General features: G+C 49.1%; 6 protein-coding genes across 6 annotated transcripts; 4 read left to right on the forward strand and 2 right to left on the reverse strand.

Annotated features, from left to right (window-relative positions):
* Positions 1-301: 301 nt before the first annotated feature.
* Positions 302-2,621, reverse strand: ASPWEDRAFT_34716 (RING finger protein). Its single transcript, XM_040834075.1, has 6 exons — positions 1,902-2,621; positions 1,669-1,841; positions 1,180-1,241; positions 894-1,129; positions 721-842; positions 302-644 (listed from the first exon to the last, which is right to left on the reverse strand). Exons 1-6 carry the CDS (start codon positions 2,321-2,323, stop codon positions 562-564), a joined length of 1,098 nt encoding a protein of 365 aa, XP_040694890.1. The 5' UTR covers positions 2,324-2,621; the 3' UTR covers positions 302-561.
* A 13-nt stretch (positions 2,622-2,634) lies between these two features.
* Positions 2,635-4,525, forward strand: ASPWEDRAFT_34719 (trafficking protein particle complex subunit 13). The gene is made up of 5 exons (XM_040834076.1): positions 2,635-2,908; positions 2,960-2,966; positions 3,016-3,139; positions 3,193-3,711; positions 3,762-4,525. Exons 1-5 carry the CDS (start codon positions 2,842-2,844, stop codon positions 4,053-4,055), a joined length of 1,011 nt encoding a protein of 336 aa, XP_040694891.1. The 5' UTR covers positions 2,635-2,841; the 3' UTR covers positions 4,056-4,525.
* A 2,496-nt stretch (positions 4,526-7,021) lies between these two features.
* Positions 7,022-10,443, forward strand: ASPWEDRAFT_100642 (dDENN domain protein; the record flags this gene model as incomplete). The annotated part of the gene is made up of 3 exons (XM_040827319.1): positions 7,022-7,634; positions 7,698-10,007; positions 10,058-10,443. The coding sequence occupies 3 exons, from the start codon at positions 7,022-7,024 to the stop codon at positions 10,441-10,443; spliced, it is 3,309 nt and encodes a 1,102-aa protein (XP_040694892.1).
* Positions 10,444-11,482: 1,039 nt separating this feature from the next.
* ASPWEDRAFT_252254 (uncharacterized protein) lies at positions 11,483-11,993 on the forward strand. Its single transcript, XM_040832704.1, has one exon. It carries the CDS (start codon positions 11,529-11,531, stop codon positions 11,841-11,843), a length of 315 nt encoding a protein of 104 aa, XP_040694893.1. The 5' UTR covers positions 11,483-11,528; the 3' UTR covers positions 11,844-11,993.
* Positions 11,990-14,080, forward strand: ASPWEDRAFT_102789 (type I 3-dehydroquinate dehydratase; the record flags this gene model as incomplete). Its single annotated transcript, XM_040827509.1, has 1 exon — positions 11,990-14,080. The coding sequence occupies one exon, from the start codon at positions 11,990-11,992 to the stop codon at positions 14,078-14,080; it is 2,091 nt and encodes a 696-aa protein (XP_040694894.1).
* A 52-nt stretch (positions 14,081-14,132) lies between these two features.
* ASPWEDRAFT_23326 (FMN-binding negative transcriptional regulator) lies at positions 14,133-14,903 on the reverse strand (the record flags this gene model as incomplete). Its single annotated transcript, XM_040832464.1, has 1 exon — positions 14,133-14,903. One exon carries the CDS (start codon positions 14,901-14,903, stop codon positions 14,133-14,135), a length of 771 nt encoding a protein of 256 aa, XP_040694895.1.
* Positions 14,904-14,910: the final 7 nt, after the last annotated feature.

Consider the following 14,910-nt stretch of genomic DNA (forward strand, 5'->3'; position numbering starts at 1 on the left):
CAAACTGATATCGGTTTATAAGTATTTTGCCGGGTTTGTTGAGAACCTCCGGATGATTATCACGCAATCTGGACTCAATGCAGAGTACAAAGGCACTCGTGGGTTATAGTCACGACTATATCGTTGCTAGCAGCATCGGATAATCCAGCAGAGATACCACCCACCAGGATAAGACGGATACAGACTGTCCGGTCATCTCATGAATACGAAAGGTCTAGCTCTTGTGGCATTTGTAAATCAGTGCCAATCAGTTGTCCAGTTCACGATCCGGGATGCATGGATTTACAGAACTGAATAGGGCCCAACGCGAAGGAAGTCTTCCATCATTTCGAAGCTTTCAGGTAGATAGATAACGATACAAGCTGCCACCATGAGGTTGAAGTAGCAATGATAATTGTGTATCTCCACACCACGCTCCCAATCATAGCCCTAGCCCAAACACCATCAATATACATCAAGCAAGGGTATATAGCAAATTCCCAAGTATAAAACGCCCGAAGCCTCCAAAACTATCAGCCAGTTATAGTATAAATCGATCCCCGTTGCTCCCAAAACACTCCATTAATAGTAACGGCCATAACCCCTACGCCAGCCAGAGGAGAACGAACCCCGGTAGCCCCAAGGCTGATGATAGCTTGAATAATCTAGAAAAGATTCACCGTTAGAACATATTTGGAAGGTATAGGACCGAGCGGGGTTAGTACAGGGACGGTTGCGTACCACGTGCGCCAGAAAGACCCAGTTGGTCAGCTACATTAACGTACCCATCCTCACTGATATGTCCCTGCTTCTTGAGACTCTCCAAGTTAAGGTTGCTAGTGTCAGCCTGCCATGGCGAACGACTAAACAAACGGTGTTAGTGAAATTCTACAACAGTATCGGGTGGAACTTACCAATACACGCAGCGAACTTCCCGGTGGCGCTGGGAAGCAGCCCACTGATTGAAGCAAGTCTTATGGATGTTGTTCCCGCACGCCGCTTGGCACCAGATGATTTCCTCCTTGTCAGGCTCGAATTCCATAAAGCAAATGGGACAGTCGCCTTCCACCGCTTTCCTGTTGCCATCGTTATCTTCAGCTTTATCCTGTTGGCGACTGAGAGGCGACCCCTCGTATATTTCGCGAAGTTCCTGATTGCAAAGAATGAGTCAAAATTGGTGCAGCAGTCAACAGGACTTACCGATGACAAGAATGCCAGCTGGTACTGCAAATGCTCGGGGGCTTTGAGAGCTTTCACTAGGGCTTGATAGGCCATGAGCATTATATAAGAATAGGTATACGAATGATAATGATGCAGGTAATGATGCAGATAAAAATAGGTAACGATAGGAAAGGTGAATAAGTATACTTGGGTAGTGATAGAAGGGGATAAGTACGCTAGAGTAAGAGTATACAAGGTAATGATAGTAAGGATGCGATGATAAGAAATGCGGTAAGTAGTGATGCAGTAAGAATATGCAGGGTAACGATAGCGAATGAGATAACGATAGCAATAAGAATAACAAAGATACGACGTTAAGAATGCAGTAGTGATAGAGTAAGAGTATGCAAGATACTGATGATGAAAAGGGTAAGGATAGCAAAGATGCAGCGGTATTGATGCGTGAAGATGAGGTGAGCGAAGAGGAAGAGGAGGAAAAGAGAGAAGAGAAGAGCAGAGAATACATACCATAGCAGATGTGCTTGCACTGGTTGCCTTTGGCAGAATCGGGGCAGTCGCAGGTAGGCACCTTCCGAATGACGGTTTTGTAGATGTTCCCAGTCGAGCCGGCAATATCAAAGTTCATTTCAAGCGCCTCGCCCTCTCCAGTGCCGGTAAAACTATGACCCAGGACGAACATTCTATACAAAAACACATGTATTAGTTGATATATCTGAATAGATGTTGCGAGGGAGTCGCACCTTTGACTGGTGGCACGAGCCAGTCTCTCCAGATAAGTCTTTGGAGGGTGCTTGCGAAACGGCCGAGCCCTCTTTTCAGGAAGAGGTCCATCAGGCAATATCTTGCTCTTTTGGGTCTTCGTTGGTCTTGTTTTTGTCGGCTTGGACACGGGTTCATCGCCAGTCAAATCAATAACTGCAGCTGACCTCGATGATCCCGCGACGTCATCACCCCTCCCCCGCCGTGCATATTTGGACGATGCCCTAGAAGATTCAGGCTGGGCCTCTGGCTTCCTCTTTGCCACTTTAGGTAAGTTTGGTTTTATTTCTTTAAGACTTTCGTTCATATATTGTCTGTCTTGTCGCTTCCAGGCTTCAACTCGTTCTGGTCCTTCCGCGCTGAGAGTTGAGTCTCGCAAGAGTCTAGGCGCAGCGGTGACCATTTTCGAATCTTATCCAAATTTCCCAATAGCTACAGCTCACCACAGAGCAGAATGTACTTGGTGGCTTTTGATCAAAATGTTCCGTATAGGGACCGCACTGTGGTAGTAGGATGCTGAAGTCGCGGTGGCGTTCCGCGGGAGCAAATCATCTCGTTTAGGCAATGGCGATAAACACTGGGTGGAATAGGGGGTTATGACGTAGTTCACAGCGCGATCAAAATCGACAAGTCACAAAATAACATCGCATACAGCATTGAAAATGATATAATATCCCATATGAGGGTAAAATGAGCAGTCGAATCATCTAACTTCTGAAATCTAATTGTCAAATGTTTATTGATATCGACAACGCCAATCGTAATGCGGAGGTTTGCTGCATTTGCGCTGTTTGCATTGTTTGCTTGACGGCTAGCGTGGCCCATCCTGATAACGATGATGTTTCTCGACAACGTCTTTAGGGACGGTGACATTTACGATTTATCCCATTTTAACTGCTCTCTTCTTTCATAATATTTGAGATGGCTCGCCCGCGTGCTCAATCGGGTGCTGATGCCCCGAAAGAACCCCATGCGGTCTCTTTGAAAGGTACGCACTGCTGGAGGATTCATTGAAGCGGCCTGGCTGATCAAGGTCCAGTATTGCGGTAAGGCCCAGCTGCGTCCTCAGTGTATCGATCTATCCTGATGGTTTAGTCTTTCGCGGCCTTCTTTATCCTACCAGTCTCCACTCCCAGCAGCCAACACGAAGATCTCGACCAAAGCGTCATTAAGCTACCCCTCCGACAATGCCGACGATCAATTTATTCTCAGTCCTAACGTATGCCCAATCTAGTGCCTATTTCTGTGAGACTACATGCTAATTTTGTTTAGCTTACACTCCCTCCTGCCTTTGGATCGGCCTACGTCGGAGAAACGTTTGCTTGCACACTCGGCGCAAACAATGAACTTCCAGAAGAAGAAACGTCGCGCGTGGTCACCTCCATCCGGATAGTCGCTGAAATGCAAACCCCATCACAAGTAGCATCTCTCGAGTTAGAGCCCGGTAGTGATGGAGCCCAGGCAGAGGGCCTACAGAAAGGGGAGTCGTTACAGAAGATTGTCCGGTTTGATCTGAAGGAAGAAGGGAACCATATTTTGGCCGTGAGTGTCAGTTATACGGAGACGCTGATGGGATCCGACTCTCAGGCTGCGGGTGGGCGAGTTCGGACTTTCCGCAAGCTGTATCAGTTTGTCGCCCAGCCTTGTCTGAGTGTCAGGACCAAAGCGTCGGAGCTGTCACCTTTGGAAGTGGAAAACAAGTCGTTGGGGCCATATGGAAAGGCACGGCTTGTGCGGTATGCTCTCGAGGCACAGTTGGAAAATGTGGGCGATGGTGCTGTGGTCGTAAAGGTGTGTACTGTTATACTGGGAGTGCTCGTTTGGTTATTGATGAAGAGCAGACTACCAGACTGAACCCCAAACCGCCATTCAAAGCGGTCTCTTTGAATTGGGATTACGAAAGGCCCGACTCGGTCCAATCACCGCCACCTACTTTGAACCCACGCGACGTGCTCCAGGTTGCATTCCTGGTGGAACAAGAAGAAGGACAGCAGGAAGGGTTGGAAGCACTACAGAAAGACATGAAACGAGACGGCAGAGCGACTCTAGGGCAGCTGTCGATAGAATGGAGAGGAGCGATGGGAGATAAAGGGTTCCTGACGACAGGAAATCTACTGACGCGACGACGAGCATGAAACACAGTGTTTGCAGTGTAATGACGGTTCCTTACAGCCAGAGCGCTTAGCTGCATGTGGCATTTGAAACGGGCGATCTAGAAGGCTGGACTATTTGGAGGAGGGAGAGAGATAAATATAGGTAATACAAGGATACTTCACAAATCAGAGTCATGGAATGATATCGGAGATCCACTATCTTTTCCATCGGGAGAGGGTGTCACAGGCCATGGGAAGGATGGGTTTGAAGTAAATCCAGACCACGATCGGGAAGCGAAGGGATTTGACGACAGATGCCTGATGCTTTACGGCTTTATCAGTGTCGATGGTAGTCTAGAACTGACAGTTGGCATTCCAGGTGAAGAATGCTCAGAGTAGGGGATATGCATGTAATAGGCCAGGATGAGTTCAGCCCATGAATCTAGACTCGTCGATGCGATAGCATTCAGCTGTCGACCAGAACACCAACTGTTATACTTTATAGTATTAACAAACAAAACTAACATAATAAAAATACAAATAATAATATACTATATTATATTCTGTTATCACAGAGAAACAGGGAATACAAGGGTAACACAATGTCCATTCAGCTCGCCACAACGACAACCCCCTTATCTGCCAGCTCCCGAGCGCACGTTTCATGCTGATCACGCCCGACTGGTTTGAAAGAACGGTGTAATATAAAAAATACTTGAGAAAAATGACTGCCTGAATGTCGGTATAGACAAGTGTACTCTGCCGCTGAGAAAAGATAAGAAAATATCTACCTATAAAGCAATAAAGACGTAATTTAAAATATCTGCAGAACCTGCAGTGGAAAAGTCTGGGGAAGGTCGGGTTTTCTGTGAGGTAAGGATTATTGCATGTGGGTTTCTGGGGCCTAAAAACGAGTCAAATGAGTCAAAAAACCGCCTAATTTGCTAGAGGAAGAAGTCGCGAGAACACACCGCAAAAATATCAGTATCATAATCATAATAAAATGGATGGATGAATATCGTCATCGTTTTATCCATCGCTACAACTACTGTATAAAGAACCCCTCTTTTCATTTACTCTCTCTCCTACGGTCTACTCCAGTGGTGCTCCAGTTTGCTCCACGCCCCCAACCTCGGAAATGTAAGGCACTGGTTACACTCACAGCCTCCACTTTTTTTTTTCTTTTTTTTTTTTTTTCTCAGTCTTGACCGATGGAACGGGCAACGGAGGATGATTGCCTATTCTTCTTAGGTACATACGGCGCAGGACTGAGTGTACCTAGGATTGTCATTCTACCCCATGGAGTAACAATGGATCGATCAATGGGTGTATCGACCAATCAGAGACTGGGGTTTCAGACATTGTGAAGCTGAATCCCCTTTCGTATCTTTATCAGTCAAGGGACAATGGATCGGCTGTTGACTCGTGAGGTCCTTCCGTCTCTCGTGGACAATGGTGTCATCGTGGAGGACTGTAGAGTGTTAGACAGGGCAAGATTGACATGATTGACAATGAAGCTTGAACGGAGCAGCGTTGTTGGAGCAAGGGTACCCGCACTGGATGGGTTTGAAGTCAACGCACAGTCAACCCGTTGGTCCACACCACCTGTCGGATCATTGATATTCTACTGTAGTACTACTGAGTAACTACTAGTTATCATCATGGGGATATGGGGATTGGGGATGACCGACAACAGTGTCCATCAGCGATCATAATCACAAACAGCAATGGCAATGGTTCCCCCCCCCCTACCCCCGTTCCATGGTTACTCGCTGGCCGAACGGTGGCGTAGCATGAACTGCAATATAAATCGCTGCTCCACCTTTTGGTTCCGATCATCGTCCGGCCAGGTCAGTCTCGCTCGCCGTTCCTGTCGGTCCCTCACAGTCGTATTATTGGCGTGGTTGGATTTGGATTGTACATACATTCAGCAGGTAGTTAGCCCCATATGCACACTGGCCATAGTTACATGCATCGCACCTAGTATCGATATTTGCTTTTTTTGTCCCTGTTTTTTTTTTTTCTTTTGTCTTTTCTTTTCTTTTTATTATTATTCTTGCATGTGTTTGTTTATTTTTATTTTCATATTTCCCCTGAATATGAATCATATATAATACACAGTAGTGGTACCAGCAATTGAACTCAGTAGTAAGACTGAATATTAATTATCATCTCCAACTGCTGAAACTAAAGGTGTGCGTGTGCGCAGCAGAGCGGGGGGAGGATAGACAGACAGGACGGGGGGTTTAGTCGGCTTTAGTTAGCAGCAGTTAAGGTACTATCACCACCACTAGGTGGCATTTCTTCTTCCCCCCCCCCCCTTCCAGCCTACGCAACCATCCGTCCTTTTTTTTTCTTTTTTTTTTTTTTTTTTACTGTCTGTGTGTTTTTGAAAAACACAGAAGATAAAAAATTAAATAATAAGAAAGATAAAAAAAATACTATTTCAATAAAAGTAAAGAAAAGAAGAAAAAGAAAGGGAAAAAAAATCACACTTCTCGGGGGTTTTCTACTCAGAAGAGGTTGACAAGTCAATTCTTTTTTCTTCCTGCCATCTTGCCCTCTTCTCTTGCCCGCCCCCTTTACCACCACCAACTTCTCCTTCTCCTCCTTTTCCTTTGCATGTCGTGCTAGAACGGAAATATCCAGATTTCCCGACTGTTTTTCTTTCTCAATTCAATTCAATCTTTCCTCCCTTCGTTCATTCTTCAATTCAATTCCTCCTCTCTCTGCCCCCCCTCCTCCACTAAACCACGAGAGTTTCGAGTTGGGACTCCGCCGACTACCCTGCGACGGCCGTGTCGCGCATCTTCCGCGAACTTATGTGTGCTCAGTCCCATCGCATGAACCTGCCTGATTATCCCAAATCCATCGATTGCTAAGGTTACCCTCGGATACAACCCCAGATTACAAAGCGGTTCGATGTGGTGACGACAAAAACAACGAAGTGGACTAGTCACGATTGATGATCACAAACCCGCGGTCTTTCTGCCAACGGCGATAACAACATGGCCCCTTCTACTTCGGAGGCGTCGGGCACCCCCCTCGCGGATTACTTTTGGATCGCTGGTGTGGATGGTACCGAGGTCCTCGAGACGTTTCAACGGCTAGGAGATGAATACAGAGCAAACAGCGCTACCTCCCCCGGCCCCGCTCTTGCCGATACCATTGAGGAGGATGCCGACGCGGAAGATGCCCATGACCCCCGTCTGGATGGACTCTCTAGACCCAGCTCGGCCTCGTTCCAACGCCTGTCCATGCGCTCGGGGGACTCCGATTTCAGTGGGAATGGCACCAGTAGCAATCGAAGCAGTATGACCATCAAGGGTGCCGCTCAGTCTCCGAGAGGCTCTTCGTTCCTGGAAGATGAGGACTTTGACAAGGCATTGTTCAAGTTCGCCTCGGAGAGGGACTCCTTTCTGTCCGACTTGAGTCTCAGTGCGGGGGCTATCACCCCCTCCTCCCGACCTCGGTCTAGATTACGCACGCAAAAGATTGTCTCTGAAGAAGGCAACTCCCAGCCAAGCAGCTTAATCCGATCTGGAATTGGAAGTGTTCGGCGGCATATGGCGTTTCGCGATATGAACAGTATGAAGAGACAGCCCTCAATTGCTCGTCAAGGTAAGTAAACACGGAAAGTATTCACGAATCTGCGGCATTGACTGACTGCTTTTCTGCTTATAGCATCGGTTCGAACTTCGCGCCGTCTGAGCAACTACAACTCTGTCATTCCTGCCCCACAGCCCCTGGAAATATCCCCTACCATGCATCCCCTGAAACGGAGATTCGAGCCGGTTCTCCTCGACCGTTACCCCACCAAGGGCATGCCCGATGAATTGAAGCAGCGAGGAAACTTCCCCGATTATGTTCCGATGTTTGCGTTTCCGAACGATATCAACATTGTCTCGTCGGACCAGAGACCTCGATCCACCTGGCACGGGTTCGCCATGACAACAGATAACGGTTCCCGGTTGCATGCTATTTGCGTCATCATATGGATTCCCCTTAACCCACAGGCTGCGGAAGAACTAGAGAAGCGATGCGAAGAATGGCGCAAAGATAACATGACGGACGAGGAGAGAGAACTGGCGGCGAGTCTTGGCGAGAGGCTGGCACTCGAGCGGGCTAAGCTCTCCAGACTCTTAGCACAACTTCCAACGGTACCTTCCGGCTCAGAACAACGAGAGCAATTGGAGGACGATATCAGCGCCGTGGAGGAGAAGATCGGGCTGATGACTGACCTCCTTCGCCCCGTCCGCCATGCCGCCGCGTCGAAGATCGACGGATTGACCGACGGAGACACTGGATTCTGGATCCCTCGTGCATACGGTATTCTCGGGCGCGAGGCAAACATGACTGGTTTCTGGAAGGAGTGGTTGAAAGCCGTCGTCGTGCCAATGACCGATGGCAGTGTTCAACGAGTACCCCCAAGCTCTCCCCGCATGGGCATCTGGCAGCCACTGGAGCGATATGTGATGAACCTTTGCACGGAAGCATTCAGTCCCAACTCCTCCAAGACCCAGGTCGAGCTTTCGGTCAGAGAGTTGCGACTATTCGCACGAAAAGAGGCGACCAATGAACTTCCAGGATCTCGAAACACAGACCTTTATGCGTTGTTCCGGACCCTCTCGTTATCGAATATTATCATTCTGCTCGAGTACGCCCTTACGGAGTCCCGTATCATTTTCTTGTCCTCACACACCTCGATGCTGTATCTGGCGACCAGGGCCCTGGTTGATCTTTTGTTCCCAATCGAGTGGGCTGGTGTCTTGATCCCCATTCTCCCTGCGCGGTTGATCCAAGCACTCGAGGCACCTTGCCCCTATATCGTGGGTATCGAGCGTAGGTATGAGAAGGTTGAGCTGCCATCCGACGATTTTGTCTTGGTGGATCTCGATTCCGACATGATCGAAAGTACTATCCAACCAACACCACTTCCACGTCACCAGCGCAGGAAGCTTCTATCGCTGCTTCAGCTGGCAGCCCCTCACCACGGTCGATGTGGTGTGCCAACTGGGCCTCCAGCCTATGCAGTTGAGACTTTCCCATTCGATTCATTCATGTCCGAGAACACTTCCATCTTCAACTCCAAGGCACAGCCGACGCACCTGGCGAAATACGTCAGTCTCAATTCGAGCTCGTTTGGCCAGAACTCGGTGCCTCCGGGAACATATCAGCCCCTCATCTTCAATGCCTATCTACATGCCCGAAACGAGCAAACACTGTCGAGAGGGTACTCATCCAAGGGCTCAGATAGGCCGGGAACCGGTTCAACATCCAAGACAGGGTCTCCTCCTTCGCCGAGGGACACTTCGCCCACATCCGGTCATTTCCCTCCACCTGGTCGTAGCGACTCGGGCATGGCGCTCCAAGCGTCGTTGCGTGAGAAGAGGTCTGGTCACTTTGATGCTGCGTCTCGCAGAAGCTCGTCGTTCGGAATGGGACAGGGTGTTCCCCGACGGCCTAGTGCGCCTTTCCTTGGCCATGCGCCCAATCTCTCGGTTACCACATTGAACACCGATTACAACCCTGGTTCCACGTATGCGCCGTCAGTGTATGCTCAGTCCACCGTTGCCGCGTCCACAATTGTCCCTCAATCATCATCGTCGCCCATCCACAACGCCGAAGGTACTTGCTGGGTCGAAGGGCATTGCCTGCAGCTGCAGCCATGGGATGAAAAGGCTGTCTGTGCTATTTGCGATGAACGGGCTGATGAAGGCATGTACAAGTGTACTGGATGCAAAGCTGTGGTACACAACCGATGCGCCCTCCAGATCTGTCTTGTCTGTCCTGCTTCGTTCCATCCGGAGCAGGTTCGAGCGGCTTTTGTCAGATGCTTTGCCAGTTTGTTCTATACTTACAAAAAGTTTCTTGTTCCTGCCAGTGGCGACAAGAAAAAGGCGGGTCTGACATACAGCTTCAACATCGAAGCGTTCATGAAGAGTTTGCCAAGTGAACACGCTGAATATATTAGCGTCTTGCAGCAAACGCAAGGTTAGTTCTGTCTCTATCGTAGTGCTTATTGCCCATGCTGACTTTTCCAGGCTTCAACGAATTTATCAGTGAAAGGGAGCGAATCAACCCCAAGAAGAAGGATCCCAGGATGGCATTGTTTGACGAAGTTGTTCTTTCAAAGCGCAACCGAGGCCGGTCTTCGATCTTCTCTAGTCGCAGTGTGACTGACTTTCTGTCCGACACCTCGAATCATCTCTGGCGAACAGCGAGTGCGACATCGTTCCCGCCCGGTAGCAGGAACCAACAGAGCATTTCTGGAGATTACACCCGCGTCATCACACGAGCACCTGCCAAACTTGATACCAGCCTGATGAAAGAGCCCCGCATGATTCACGGGACTCCCCGGGTTTCCAAGACGGTAAACACTGCGCGCAGAAAACCACTCCCCAAGTCCATGAGTGGACTCGCCATCTAGTCCTCATGGAGTGCAGTTCCGACCGATTCCATTGGACATGGCACGACCAAGTGTGGCAGCATGGTTCCGCCACGTATCCCTCACATCATGCCCTATGCGAAGGCTAATCGATTGGTGAAAAGCTGAGGAGAAATTTGGAGACATGCTTCAGACACTGGGTGTTTCGCATGCTCTCATCTTGTCCTCATAATTTTTGTCTCATAATACCCATGTAACATCGGCCCGACTTTTTAACTCGGCTTGCGCTTGCAGAGTATGACTACTGCATTGCAAGCAACTCCTTCATCCGTTGATAGACACACTTTTTTGGAACGCGTTGTACAGATCGATTTATCTTGAGCGTTTACAGCAAAGCAGGAGAAAGGGTTCTGCAGACCGCTTTTTCCTCTTCTCGTTTTATGACGAATCTCCTTTCCACAATGCTTCGCAAGACACGCACACCACTTATGAAATCATGGCACACAATCGAACCCTTGCTTACTGAGTGATGGGAGGTACATAAACACTATTACATACATACAAACATACAGGCATATACTGGACATTGTGGTTATTTATTTCAGGCTTTCTCTTTCTTCCACTGAGTTATTGACGGATCTCAACCACCCTTTTTGGCTTGATGTCAGATTCTTGTTACCTTCTTTTCTCCTTTCCTTTTCTTTTTTACTTTTCTGTACTGCTGTTTTGGTATTTGAAAATCTCTCTTCTGGTTTCTGCTTCTTAATACCCCCCTTTTACCGGTTGGTATTCTTATTTATTGGTTGTTCTTGCTTCTTCATAATTACCTTTCAACTGGCGGTTCATGTCCCACGTATCCTTTTTAATGCGTTCATAAGCATGGCTACACGGATTTGTGTTGCAGGTTGATTCAGGATCTTGTCCAGTGTATGTAGATATGTATTGCTTCGATCTAATCTACTTCTATTGTGAATGATGATAGCCATTATAAATCAGAGTATGCGTATAAAATGAGTGGACGGAACAAGATCATCCTGCAGATCATGCTGATAGCAGGCTTGTACCATCCAATCGAGCCCTCCTGCTGCTGCCGATGCTAGATCAGATATTCCTCTATACTACCCCATATGGAATGGAGCCCTGATTGGCGGAGAAATCCGCTCCGCCTCTCCATCCGGGGAAACTCCGCCCTGCCGTCTTTCTTCCCCTCGTCCTTACTTTGTGTGTTGGAGAAAGCAACAATTAATCTCTTTCTGCCTCATCGCAGTGCAAATGTCGTTCGTGGGCGCTTTCCATCGGTCGTCCTGGTGCTCTTCTCTTCTCCCTGTCAGATCCGTCTGATGAAACTCTACCCGGCAATTCCTTCCTTTCGTCGAGTCTGGATCATCCTATTTGTGGTCTTGTTTCTATCCTCAATGCTACTCCAAGAATATCTTCCCTGATTTGTTCCGTTTTGTCTCTTTGGGTCGTATTCTTCCTGCTCTATCTCTCTCCCTATCTGTAACTGTCAGACTCTGTCTCCCCTTCCTTCTTTTCCTTGATTTCTCTCTCGACCAAGTATGAAAACGCGCAGTTCAATTGTTATGCGATGATGCAAACTGCTTTTCATCAGCCCATGGCTACCACTCTTCTAGCTGATACCCCTTCCCCTGTCACAACTACTCTCAAGCACTCTTCTACTTCTGCCGCTGCTTCCGCTGCAGCTTCTGCTTTTTTCTCCCAGTATGTCCCGTCTGAACCCCCAAGAACTGTCGTGATTGTCTATGGCCCGGAGCAGGAGAACATTGTCCAGGTCGTGGCTGAAGTTCTGGGAAAGCCATGGACGACGGAGACGTCACTTGCAACGTTGGTGAGCGGGAGTGCTGCCGTGGTAGTGGGTATTCTGGCTCACGACCTGACCCGGAGTCTGGAAGGGTGCGACAAGTCTTCTCTGATTCTGATCAACACTCATTGTGTGGATGACGGATCGGCTCCGTCTGAGAGCCTGACCGACTACTGCCATTATGAGTTTCTGTATTCACACAGTCCCTTTTTCCGTCGTGATTTAACTCGGTTTTTATCGTTGATTCTGGGTCAGACTAGGCCACATGAGGATCTGAGGACCAAGACTCGTACCAATTTTATCTCTACCACTTTTCCTGATGTTCATGCTGCCTTGCCTAACCTTGATATCCTGTCTGTGGGGTCGGATGCCGTGGAAATCCGCGTGGACTTGCTGGTCGAGCCCTCGCCCCAGGGGGTTATCAGCCCTGTTCCTAGTTTGAAGTATGTTGGACAGCAGTTGATGCTGTTGCGGCAGCATACGGAGTTGCCTATTATCTTTACTACGCGATGTACGAAAGAGAATGGCAAATTTCCCATGGATGATCCTAGTTTGTTCTACAAATATCTCCGTCGTGCTATTCAATGGGGCGTTGAGTATGTTGATGTCGAGTTATGGCTTCCCGAGGAGATCCGGAAACAACTCGCCCAAGACAAAGGCAACAGCATCATTATGTCTGCGTTCCACGATTTCTCCGGCACTTGGAAGTGGACGTCTCCCGAGGCACCGCGGATTTTTGAAGAGAGTGCCAAATATTCCGATATCGTGAAGATGATCGCCATGGTCAATACCATCGAGGAGAACTACGAACTAGAGTATTTCCGGTCGACGATCAAAGGGAATCAGTCTTCTCCGCTCCTGTCTGCCGTCAACATGGGTCAAATGGGCCAACTGTCGCGGGCCCTCAATACCGTCTTCTCACCCATCACGCACCCTTTGCTACCTATGATTGCAGCACCGGGACAGCTGACTGCAGCGGAGATCAACGAGGCTCTTCATATTATGGGGTCGCTTCCTAAGCGAGATATGTACGCCATCGGGTCGTTTCGATCGACGCCGCAATCCATGTTCATGGAAAAATGCTTCAACGAGCTCAGTCTGCCGCATACATTTAAATCTATTGACCGTGGTCCTAAGGGGTCTATTGAGGGAGTGATTATGCAGTCGACCTTTGGAGGGGCGTACGTGAACCCGCCCATTGCCAGCTCTACGTCATATGTTCCGGCTGTCAGCGACGCAGCTCGTGCTATTGGGTTGGTAGATACTATTGTCGTGACGGGTGGTAGCAATGGACGGCAGCAGCGCACATTCATGGGCGAGAATGCAGCCTGGAAGGGAATCCGGGCGACATTGACTCGGGATTATGTGCCGTCGGCGTATCGTGGACGGGCAGCGATTATTCTGTCTGGCTCTGAAAGCGATGCATCGGCGGCTATCTTTGCGCTGCGGAGTCTGAACGTCGGGGCCATCTATACTGTCGGGTTCAAGGCCAGTGGGCCTCTGGCAGATGGTCTAGAGCCGTTTACGTCGATACAGTCAGTCAAGCTGGTGGAGCAGCCGTTTGTCATTGTGTCGGTACTGCCACCGGAGAAATCGTTGCTGGTGCAGCCCTTGCTACGACACTACCGGACCAACGGACGGTCATCGCCGCCGTCGACTCGGGGCAAGGTATATCTAGACCTGACGAGTGGTACGCGCAAGGGCGATCCGCTGGGGGTAGCGATCAGCGCAGGATGGACGGCATATGGGACGGAGGATGTGAATGCATGGACGACAGTTGAGACGCTACGACTGCTGGTTGGACAGAATGTACCGTTTGATTTTGTGCGAATGGCCTCGGGACGGGTGTTTTTTTAATGCTGTTTCTAACAAAGATCTATTGTCTATAGGAATATACATACATGAGTGATTATCTAGTCGACTTCTTCTGGTCATTCAACTCGCCACGCGACTTGACCATGTCAGCCATCTGGGTGGCTGTTTCTGTTCCCATCTGCTCAAAGCCTTTAATAACACCTTCACGATCTTTAATGGCTCTCTCCTGGCTCATTTTAAACTTGCCCTCGATGCGATCAATCTCGACCTCCAGCCCGACGATATTCTTCTTTAGTATCCTCAAATACCCCTCGGGCGCCTCATCCACCCTCCAGGCCTCCTCTTTTCCATCCTCCCCCGTATACCCCATCATCTCCCTTTCTGTAAAAGCAGCCAAATCCTGCAATTGCGTGGAAAGAAACGCCTCAGTCTCCGGATCCGAGGAATCATGAAACACTTTCACCCGCCCATAAACCTGAACGGCAGCATAATTCCACGTTGGCGCCACCTTCCCCGTAGCCGGTTTAGTAGCGGTGTAGAACTTGGGCGTGACATAATGCTGAACAGGACTGGTGAAGAGGATCATGATCTCAGTGGGCAGAGTGGAGGAAGAGTCAGCGGGGAGAGAGTCGATGATGGCTTTTGCTTGCGGGTTTTGGCGGGCTATGTGGCCTCTTAGTTTTCCTTTTTCTTGATTATCGAGATTGGGTTGATTTGTGTCTAGGAGCCATGGGAGATGGGTGCTTTGGATAAGAGGGTAAGAGGGGGAGGGGATGGCGGTGGTGAGGATGCCGAGGGGGTGAGAGCGGATGAAAGCGTGGAGGGTTGGGAGGTGCGATTCGGACCATTCTGGTTTGGAGTACATTGCGATT

Source organism: Aspergillus wentii, assembly GCF_001890725.1.
Source record: "Aspergillus wentii DTO 134E9 unplaced genomic scaffold ASPWEscaffold_1, whole genome shotgun sequence".
Classification (NCBI taxonomy): Eukaryota; Fungi; Ascomycota; class Eurotiomycetes; order Eurotiales; family Aspergillaceae; genus Aspergillus; species Aspergillus wentii.